The sequence below is a fragment of the Gavialis gangeticus genome, unplaced genomic scaffold, assembly GCF_001723915.1.
Source record: "Gavialis gangeticus isolate Ggan-Ray unplaced genomic scaffold, GavGan_comp1, whole genome shotgun sequence".
NCBI classification, from domain to species: domain Eukaryota; kingdom Metazoa; phylum Chordata; order Crocodylia; family Gavialidae; genus Gavialis; species Gavialis gangeticus.
In genome coordinates, this window is record NW_017728995.1 from 64,644,905 (window position 1) to 64,656,310 (window position 11,406).

The 11,406-nt window shown below is 41.5% G+C and overlaps 1 protein-coding gene across 1 annotated transcript in view; it reads left to right on the forward strand.

The window, feature by feature from the left end:
* Positions 1–1,554: 1,554 nt before the first annotated feature.
* Positions 1,555–11,406, forward strand: part of LIMS2 (LIM zinc finger domain containing 2) — a 46,700-nt gene continuing 36,848 nt past the window's right edge. The window contains exon 1 of the mRNA XM_019503729.1: positions 1,555–2,360. Within this exon, the coding sequence (XP_019359274.1) occupies positions 2,221–2,360 (140 nt within the window). The 5' untranslated portion in view covers positions 1,555–2,220. The remainder of the gene's footprint in view (positions 2,361–11,406) is intronic.

Genomic DNA, 11,406 nt, shown 5'->3' on the forward strand with positions numbered 1-11,406 from the left:
ATGGCTTTTCTTATTTTTACCACTGGGGTGTTTGGTTTGAAAATACTGAAGTAAAATGGCATGTATTCTGGTTATGCTATTGCTTCTGCCACTGGGAGTGCATTTACAAATTTGTAGCTCTAGGCAAGGTCTAAAGAAGGGTCCTTAAGTGCTTGTTTCACTGCATTATTATTAGTAGGACATGATCTTTGTCATTGCAATCTTGGTCTCAGTGGGACTTGGAGACGCCTCTGTACTTCCTGCAGTCCACAGAAAGAGCAGCTGCATATACAGATATGCCTATTGATTCGTCCTAATCCAGTTAAGGTAAGAAGCAGGGACTATATTATTTTTCATTAAAGTATTCTGGTAGGCCAGGTTCTGACCATTGCATTTTAATTTAGTGAACAGGAGCTACAGCTGTGAATGTGGACCACATTTTATAATGCAATTGCAAGTAGAAAGAATTAGAGTATAGCAAGGTCAGTAATTATAAGACTTCTATCTTCATGCATTAAACTAATATAAGCTGCTTTTGGTTTTCAGGGTGAATATGCATTATTAAGAGAATGATTCTTTCCATAGAAACCTGTTCTCAGAGATTAGCTGGCTGGTTTAACTAACTTAAAAGTTCTTAGCAATTTGTCAGACAAGGTTCTTTTTGGAGGTGGGATACCCATCTCTGGCTAAAGCAGAAGGCTAGACTTCTCTCACTTCAATTTAAACAGCATTCCCTTAAGGTGTTGACATTAATCGTCTCAAAAGGTGACTTTGAAAGGCTGGGGACGGGCATGTGGAGGGACCCTGAGCTGGTGTCTGTTCTTTGATAAAAGAGCCAGGGTGTGTGCATTTAAAAGATGCTTTCTGCCCCTTACCACCACCCCTCCTTCCCTTCCTTCTTGTTTTTAGGAACAGATACTTAGGTCCTAGCTAATATAGAAAGTCATTGGCTCTTGTAACACTTTCATTGCCTCTGGTCAAGAGTGAAATAAATATGACATATGGACAACTTTAGAAAAATCTTTGCAGATTACCTTCAGGTGCAAACTATGAAACTCCTAATTGACCATGAGGATGCCACTTGCCTTTTGCTTTTGGAAGCTAATGTTCTTAGTACATTTTTCTTGGATCCTAATTAAACCCTTCTGCTCTGATATTAAGAGCTCTGATATTTTTGTTTCACGCCAGTCAAATTGTTGTGAAATCATTCCTTCCACTTTTCTCACTTTATTATTCTTAGAGTTTGCAAGAGTGCAGACGTGGTACCAGTATATGTAATCTCATGATTACGCTTGTATCTTTTCCATTTACTGTAGAATCAATACGTGATTGCTTTTCATGGACTGTGCTGCTGCTGCTGCTGTTGAGATGACATCCTGACCTGTATATGCCTTTTGCCTTCCACTTGGTCCCTTTGTTCCTCTAAGGAACTGACTTTTGTATTGTCATATTTTTTACTTTAAGGCCCATTTGTGTAATGTGATCCTCGCTCCGTCCAAGGGGTGGGCGGGGAAGAGGAGTGGTATAAAGGGTGGGCTTCTGGCTGGAGCCCCTGTTCAGTTCCCAACAGAGTATGTGCTTTGGAGGTTGGAATGTAAAGTATGTCACTCTTCTCAGCTTCCTGGTCCAGTGCAGTATGCTGCTTTTGTAGCCTGGAGCATATCTAGAGAGCAAAGAGTCTTCGTGCTTTAACTTCTGGAGATGCACTTAATCCAAGTGGAATGAAGGGCTCTGTTGATTGCAATATCATGAAGACGTTTTATGATGCAACAGTCTGCATGGGCCTGACTTAGAATAGCCAGGATTGAATGCAAGCCTGCAATAAAATCCTGAGCACTTTGCTGAGAGGATCTGCTAATCCATTCTACAGTCTACTGTTGTGTGCACTTGGTTGAGGCACCTTATTAGCTTAAGTGGATGTGTTACTTGAAGAATGAAAGTTTTAAATGTCTTTTGGAAAATAGAACTTGTGTAGAATTGGAGTGCAAGTCTGACACAGGATGAATCATTGGTGTAGATGCCTTATTATGCTGTCTTAAATAGGTAACTGCTACTAGGATGCAGGGAAGAAGAATTGGTGGATCCATTAGGAATTTAACCGGTGAAGCGTAAGAAGCAGCACTTGGGCGGGATTCTGCCCATCCTGCTTTAGCACTTCTGAGAAGTAAGGGCAACTCCCAGAAGGAAAGTGACTCACTCAACTATAAATGCTGTTTCAGTTGTCTTTCTGCATTCTCCTTTATGGTGGCGTGGGGTGCCATGGCCAGCATGCGACTTAAGGGACTGACATCCTCCAAGCTTTACCAGCGCCGGCAGGATCGGCTAAGTGGCACTGGGTTATTTCTGAGCCACAGGACAGACACGATGGTTGGAATGCCTGGGTAGGTCTCCAAAATGAATGGATTAGGATTATAGCAATGTTTCTTCAGGCTCCTTCCCCACCCCCCACCCCCCTTTTTTTTTGAGCAGGCATTGTCTGAAGATGGCTAGGCGGGCTGAATGTAGCATGTTTTTATTTCCAGCTAGCACATTGAAGCAACAAGTTTCCTGTCAGAGGCTTTCAGTTTTTAACAATAACAGGAAAGAAACAGTGGAGAACCGTTCCTATCTAAAGCATCATACTTGGCCCTTCAGACTATAGAGTTGGTGGCCTTACTAATAGTGAGGGTTTTAGGCACAGTTTTAGAACAAGAACTTTGTGTAAAATGTCATGCTTCCTTTAAATGCTCATCTGACTTCAGTGCTGCTTGATTTCTGTGGTTGAATAGCTGTGGTTATTATTACGTATTGCAAATAACTTTATAGTTTTCTTGGTTCCCTAGAGGATCTCGGATTCTGTAGAATCTAGGGTTTAATTTACAGAGATAATTAAGCTTCTAGCTTTGTGCAGACTCTTATATGTAAGAAATTTTACAAATTCTTTGGGTGTTAGGGAAATGGGCAAGAATTTGTTCAGTGTTTATATGAATGGGGATGAATGTGGAAATGGGCATCTTTATTGGTTAAAATAGAGAAGATAAGTAAAATATTTAAGTGAGTTGGGATGGGAAGACAAAGTAAAAGACAGTTGAGGGGAAAATGGTATGCAAAAAAGTAGAGAGAAGCATCTGAGGAACTGGTGGGGAAGTAAAATCATTGAAAACAAAGAAGAAAAAAGATCCAACTGCAAAAGAACAGAGAATGTGTGAGTTAAAGCTGAAAAGGGTATTATTTGCTGGAAAGCAAATAATCAGTTGAGACATTGTAACCTTGCTATCTAATGCATTTTTTAAATGTAACTTACTAACAGCATGGTAAATACAACACCTAAATATGTTTCCTTTAAATTACAAGCACAGGGTGACTTCGGAGTGAGGGATGTTGTAGTACTTTTATTGGTTTATAGACTTTGCATACAGCTGAAGAGTTTGTCTTTTTTTCCCCAAACCCTGATTTTTGGTTAAAAATCATTCAGAATATATCATTCTCCCTGTGTGTAACTTCACATCATTTTTGACACTGGAAAGAAATTTTAACACCTGTCAGTATATAAAAAAGCTAAACCAACCTTGTAGATAGAATCTGTTTTGCCTTCCCGTGCCATCATCAATTGTGGAAGCCAGAGACTGATACATGGTTATTGTCCTTGTGCAGACAAGCACTCTTATGTGAGGTACTGTGGACTTTTGTCATCACTGATCCTGTTTAAGTGTTTGTGAGGCCATTGGAGAAGAAAGTGCAGTGGATAAGCTTGATAACATGTCTCTTCATCAGACTCAAGCCCTTTGATTACTTTGCTTTCTCTGTGACTGCTTTCTTGTTGACTCTAAGGAGTGGTGCTTAGCTGAGAGCTAGCTCACAAGCTCTGTACAGATGAGGCTGCAGTGATGGTGGATAAGAAAAATAGCCATAGGAGCTGTCAGAGCTTGAAAGCTCATTAAGTTAAAAGGGATAGGGCACATACTACCATTTGTTGGGAAGGGTGATACCCAAGATTTTTTTTTTCTTACCTGTTTTTGGATGCCCGGTTATAACAGCCGGGGCTGTGTACTTCCCCCTTCACCTGAGAGGAGTTTGAGCTCAGTTTACTTTATGATAAAGTACTTGCTATAACTGTGCCTTTCACCATAGTAGAACTGATGACTGCAATGCAGTCTGTATTTGGTTATTCATTAAGAGTATTCAGGAAGTATAGCTAATTGCAGCATGTGAACATCTGTTTGCTTATTGGTAGTTCAGACATGAATCATGTTATATCCATGATTTGTAATCTGCAGTACTCTAATTCTTGCTTGGCTTCATGGTTCAGTTTGTCCTGCTTTTAATCTGTGAAGTCCTTTATGTTCTAGGACTTTTCTGCCTCTTAGGCTTTAGCCGAGAGTTCAGTTAGGTTTGTCAAAACTGTCAGCTTTGCACAGGGTCAGTGGCAAGATAGTCTTAATAAAGTGTTTTCTGGTTTGGAATTAATTCTCTTTTGTGCCATGCCTGGATCTGTCAGGACCCACAATTCCTAACTCACCAGGTGCATTACCAAACCTATCCCTTTGCTTAGGAAAAGCTGAAATAATCAATTGGATGGTGATGGTGTTACTTGTTTGTGGGGATATTCCAGGGTTGATACAGAAATCAAATTTGCATAGGGTTGACATTTGTTTATTGATTTGGCAATGTAACACTTTTTGCAAGTTTGAAAAAGGAAAATAATCAAAGCTTTAGTATGAGCACATGCAGACAAGGCAAAACTTAATTTTGTAGGTCCCAGGATGAATTTGGAAGGTTCCAGTTTTGGAAAATAATTTTTTTGGCATGTAATTTTTTGTGAAAGTTACTAAGGGAAAGTAAACATAGAACCATGCAACTCCCTCCCTTCAAAGTATGACAGTGCCCTACATTATAATCTGCTAGCAAATTTGCATTTTGTATTTTGGAGGGGGGGGTTAAGCATAGGGTTTTGGCTTTTTTTCTTGCTAAGGAATTTTTTTGTAGTTTCGTTTTCTTGTATTCACTAAATAAAACAACCAAATAGTTAGCGTTCCCTCTTTAGGCAAAATACAGTCATTTCAAATTCATGTCAATATCTCTTTATAATGATGGACAGGCACGTTTAGACAGGGCATGGTTTTTATATAAGTTACGGTATCTGGTAAATTAAACTAGCTATGTGTATGAGAGGGAGAAAGATAGTGCAAGGTTTTTTCAAAGTACTTCTTTGAAAAATAAGGATGGGATATGGGGGGGGGGTGAGCCCCCGTGAGAAATAAGTTAGCATCAGTCAGATGTAAAGAGGAAAAATGATACATGCTTGAGAACCTTAAGAGGGATTTTTTTTGGTTAGAAATAGTAAAAGATAACATCTACAAAACTGTTAGAAAATATATGCTTAGGCTGATTGAAAAGACTTTTCCCTGGTTTGAGGGGACTATTATAAATTTAAGGCATCTCAGTAAATAATACTAATCTAAAGCAAATATGTTACTGCCTTGAGGATGGGAGGAAGACTGAACCTGTTGCAGTGTACATGTAGGGTAGCTGCAACTTGCCTCTCAAGTGTCTGCATGTTGAGGATTATCCCCTTTGGAATAGCCCTGCAGACACTGTATTCCCTGTTCCCTGCTGGAATGTGTGGAGGAGTGGAATTCTGATTTCTTGAAACTCTGGCTCACTCACATAACTCCTAACTGTGGTGGGCAGACCAAGAGTAATGAGAAACCCATGGTCTTCTATGTTAATTTGCCATGTTAAGACTGTAAACTAGACCATATGCTTTTCTTATGTTCACTTACTCACAGAATGACAGAGGAGAGTGGGAGCAGCAGGTTGACCAAAAATTGTTGGGTAATGGGGAAAGAAAATAAGAAAGTTCCTTTTGAGCATTAGGGCAGGCAGGAAGAGAACCTGGTATGCCAAAGATGCACTGTCAATTTGTAATTTAGTCAGGTTACCGAAAAAAGTGTTTAAATCCAGTTTTAATTCACTTTCATTGGTTGCTGGATAAATCCAATGTAAACAAAAGGAGGAACTAAATGGGAAACAGTAAAATTTGTGTGTATAATGATATCAAATGCATGAACCTGGGCACTCTCAGTTCCACCAATCAGAAGAAATATTACATTTATAAAAGCAGGTTAAAATTGTGCAAGCTGTTGGTATCCCTTCCAAAGGGAAAAATATTAAGTAGCCTTGTTACTAGTGTAGCTTAATATCAGGTAAAAATGCTGATCCAATAAGACTGGGGGGGATGGCAAGGGGAGTTGAAATGATTTTTTTCCCCAAAAGTAAGGCCTTTTCTCATTATTCTGTTAAAGTAAGCCATAAACTGGCAACATGCAGTGCAAACATTTCTCTCCTTTTCTTCAGTAAGGATTTTAAACCTCCTACTCAGTGTTTCAACTGAAAGTCTGGTAACAAGGCTCTGGCTGCTGCTTCTTTCTTGGCCCTGTCCAACCTTGCAGGTAAAGCTGCAAAGGGTATTGATTGACAGAACTGAGTCATCATGGCAGAGGGTGACCAGTGGCATCCCTCAGGGGTCAGTACTCAGATCAGTGCTCTTCAACATGTTCGTTAATGATTTGGATTCAGGTATTACAAGCAATCTGGCAAAGTCTGCTGATGACACTGAGCTGTGGGGGAACACTGTCACTATGGAAGACAGGCTGGCAATACGGGTCAACCTGGATGGGCTCATGAAGTGGGCAGACCGCAACCTGATATCATTTACTACAGAGAAAAGTAAAGTGCTCCACCTGGGGAGAAATAATCCACAACTCACTTACAGACTCGGCAGTGCTCTGCTTGCCAGCAGCACAACTGAATGAGACCTGAGTGTCATGACTGACAACAAAATGAACACGAGCCACCAATGCGATGCCATAGCTGGCAGAGCTAACCAAACAGTGGCATGCATCCATTCAGGCATCTTGAGCAAGGCAAAGAACTCCCTCTTGACTCAGCCTTAGTGAGACCACAGCTAGAGTACTGCGTTCAGTTTTGGGCATCAAACTTCAAGAAGGATGTGGAGAAGCTCGAGAGAGAGTCCAGAGGAGGGCCACACGCATGATTAGAGGCCTGGAGACCAAGACGTATGAGGAGAGACGGAGGGACTTGGGATTGTTCAGCCTGGAGAAGAGATGACTCAGGGGGACTTGATTGCAGCCTATAAGTATATCAGGGTGAATATCAGGGTTTGGGAGAGCATCTATTCAGCAAGGCCCCCCAAAGGAGAACAAGAAATAATGGGCACAAGATCACTTCAATAATGGGACTGAAGTTTGCTTCAGGCTAGACATAAGGAAAAACATCTTTACAAGCTGAGTACCCAGGGTTTGGAACAGGCTCCCCCCAGAAGTGGTACAGTCACCCACCCTGGCCATCTTCAAAAAATGTCTTGACATCCATCTTTCCGGGATCATTTGATCCCAGCAGCCTTTCCTGCCCAAGTGCAGGGGGGCTGGACCCAGTGATTTGTAAGGTCCCTTCCAGCCCCTAACAACTATGAAACTGACATGATGGCATAGATGCCAGGGTCTCCCAAAGCCTTGTCTGTATATTGGATAGCACTGGTGGAGCAGAACCAGTAGTAAATATTTTTTGTAAAAGTCCCTAGTGAAGGTACAGTGCTCATCCTTTTAAATACTTATGTAGCATCTTCTCTCACTCTTGGTTTTTGTTTTCCAAACGCCTATGATTTTTTCAGCCTGTCTGCATGTTAACATGATTCTTCAGACAGGTGCAGAGGTGATGAAGATAGACTGTTTCACTGCTGAAGCAAAAATGTACCTTTCTGTGTGGGAACTGGCTGATGCAGGACCAAATGTTTTGTCACGTGGCAATACATTGGGACTTTTGCCTAATAAACCAGAAACCTGTAGCCAAGATTTCTATCAACTTTTTAATGTTGCTATTAGTGGCAAAAATCATTCTTGGATTTGCAGTTCTATTATTCCTCTTAAGCCTCTGTACCATGAAGGCTATGATACAAACCCTGTTATTACAGGCAGCATATTTCTGATGTCGGAAGTAAAACTAGGCTACTTGGCAGAAATATTGCAACTGATCTTGTGCTTCCTTCTCTTTGCTTCTCTTCCTAGTTTTCTTGCGTCTATATTCTAGATATGAACTCCTTCTAACCCAGTCACTTCAGGATACACCTTGTGACTCCTTTGCATAGTACTCTTTTGGCCCTTGTCAGCTGGCTCACCAGCTCTGCATCCCTGCTGAGATTTTAAGGGGGGATGTTTGAAAGAAAACGAGTGGCAGAATATTCTTGCAGCTGTAGTGTATTATTGCCTCATAGGTGATGTTTCTCTGGAGGAAAAGATGCTCAATTGCTGCTTCTGTATAAAAATTCTTATATATGGTAGTCTTATACTCAATCTGTAGAGTGCAAATACCATATTTACTCAAATCCAAGATGAGGTTTTCTCCCCACAATTGGCATATGGATAAAAGCCCACATCTTATAATAGCATACAATGACATCTCTCTAAATATACTGTTTATCATTAAACTTCTGCCAAAAGCTGCATGTGCTCAGCAGTAGAATCCAACTATGAAGTTGATTTATATGCAGCCAATGCTGATCATGATTATAAAACATGTGGCCCACATTACCACAACAACAGGTTGGTGCAACCCATTTGAATAAGTTATGTGGTAGTGCCCATTGTGCTCAGTTCTGCTCACAACCAACTCTTTTCCAAGTCATGGTGAGTCACTATAATGCATACATTTAGACTTTCTCTTTACTCCCACAACTCAGCTGTGCCTTTCCCATTTCTAATAATTCCTTTCTCTACCAGTCTTAAATGCCTGGTAAACATCACAAAATGGGCCCACAAACAGTTCACCCAGAATCTGTCTGTTATGCCCTTTCTCAGCTTGGTGCCTATGATTATGTGGCCTTGCCCTCCATGAGGTGAAGCTGGATCAAGTTGCCCTGCACCTCATCTGCATATAAATTTTTAGAGTATCCCAAGACTTTTGACAAGAATGCCCAGTTCCAGTAATGAGTGGGGGCTAAATAGCACATGGATACTTTATGGGAGGTTTCTGGAGAACACACACATACTGAACAGTGGTGGCTGTGGGGTCACAGGGGTTTGAAATGCTGTTGACTCTGAGGCTCAGCCCAGTTAAGTATGTAGTAAATCACAAGCCTTTGGCTTTGGGCCAATATCATGCATAGTTTGTGCTGTATATAACTAGATGCCAAAGTGCTGTTCCAAAATGTGTTTATGGAGTACCTGTGCTAAAACTGGCAGCAGTTTGATAAAAAGGTAACATACATCAATTCTGGATAAACTAAGTCTATGGGTCCTATATACAAATTGTTACAGTCATGTTTAATTTCAAGGCTATTGTTTGCAAATTTGCTCCTCACTTCCACATGCTCAGGGAGAGCAGGGTCTGATAGTAAGGAGAGGGGGAAGGGGCTGTCAGGGGAAAAAGTTGGGGGGAAACAGAGAGCAAAGGGGCTTCCTGACCCCTCCAGATTTATTTTTGTGGCTGTAACAGTGGGACAAGGCCAAATTCAAGGCAGATCTTCAATAATTAGATTCTATACCTGGAAAAGTATAACAAATGTATGCATGTTTCCATATATAGAATCTAATTCTTGGGGGGTCATCTTTTGTTTGAGTAAATATGGTATGTATAGTGTTAAATGACATGTTGATGCTTAAGTATTAGCACAACAGTTCTAACAATGGCATAAGAAAGATCTCCAAATTAACTTCCGTTTCCCATAAATCGCGCTCAGACAATTTTACTGGGCTTTAGAGCAATGGTTTGAAGTCCAGCTGTTGATTTTTTTTTTTTTTTTGAAAAAGTCTGAGCATATATTTATCCAGAAACCCACTCCTAATTAGAATGGGAAATAACTTGCTCCTGTGAAATTACTTCTTCCTAAAAACTGATTTAAAAAAAAAAATTTTGCAAAAAAAAATATATATGTACACACCACAAACCTGTCACTGTGGCTCACTTGTCAGTCCAAAACATATCATTGCAATTACACCATACATATTCCCATCATAATATCTGCAGTGCACACCTGCTCAGCCACACTCCTATGTTTCTGTGTGTCCATCACCATCACCTGTGCCCCTCAGTGATGCCCCCTCTGTCCTCCCCTTCCCCTGTCTATTTCCCAATCCTTTCAGTCATTGCTGTTACCGTCATCTTCTCTCTTGTTGGTTCCACTGCCATTATTGTCATCATCGTCATTTTCATCATCCCTTTCTTTAGGGGTCCCACCTCTGAACAGTCTGTGCCAATCCATCCTCTTCTGCATGATCCCCGCCATCTCCCCGATGTCTTTTACTGCTTTGTCGTAGTACCCTTGCATTTCATTTAGTCCCATTTTGACACAGGCCTCTATTGAGATGTTTGCATGCCTGTACATGAGCAAGTTCCTGGTCTTCCATAAGGTGTTTCTGAAGCAGGAGGTCAGTTTGTCAAAGCAGGCCATTGGGGTCCCCTGCTGCTTGGACAGGTGCCTGAACAGCACCACTTCTCTGGGTTAGAATTTTTACCCCTATTACTATCTTGAGAAAAGTGTTTTACACCCCTTTGCCATATGGACAGTACCACAGGAGGTGGTAAATTGTTTCTGCCTTCCATGGGCAGGTTTTACAGGGGCGGTATGGTTGGCTTCTCTGCCCTTCTCTGTGGCCTTGCACCTGCACTGGGAGTGCTCAGTAGGTTACCTGCCAGTTCACGTCTCTGAGTTCCTTCTGCAGGTCCTCATGGAAGATCCTTTCCCACGCAGCCTGGCAGCTGTCACCAGGGAGTAAGTCTATGGGTGATGCAATGTCCCTCTTCCTCGTCACCTCCTATATCTTGTGGTGGTTCACTAGTGTCGTCGGGCCTTCTTTCTATGGTTTGTACTTGCTGTAGAATTGCTTCAGGGTTCTGTAGAACCACACTGGTGCGTAGGCTCATGTGTAGCAGTATGTACACTCCCCAGTGTTGTAGCACGTGACCTGCAAATACTTCATGATGCTGCTCTTCAAGCTGCTGGGCTGCATATTGGCAATCACATTGGTATCAGCTGATATGGCTCGTTAATAATTGGCCATTGGTATCAACCCAAAAAATCTTTATTGGTGCACCCCTACTTTTAATACAGCCTCCCAAAGCTTTCTCTTCTCGCAAGCCAGCTAAGGAAGTCCAGGTTGGATGAGTGGACTGTAAGGTGGTTAGAAGACTGGCTGGATCATTGGGCTTAGAGGGTAGTAGTCAATGGCTCAATGTCTAGTTGGAGTATCAAGTGGAGTGTCTAAGGGATCAGTCCTGGGGCCAGTTTTGTTCAATATTTTAATTAATGACCTGGAAGATGACATAGAGTGCACCCTCGGCAAGTTTGTAGATGACAGTGAACTGTGGGGAGTAGTAGATATAGATTCATAGATTAAGGGTCGGAAGGGACCTAGTAGATCTTCTAGCCCG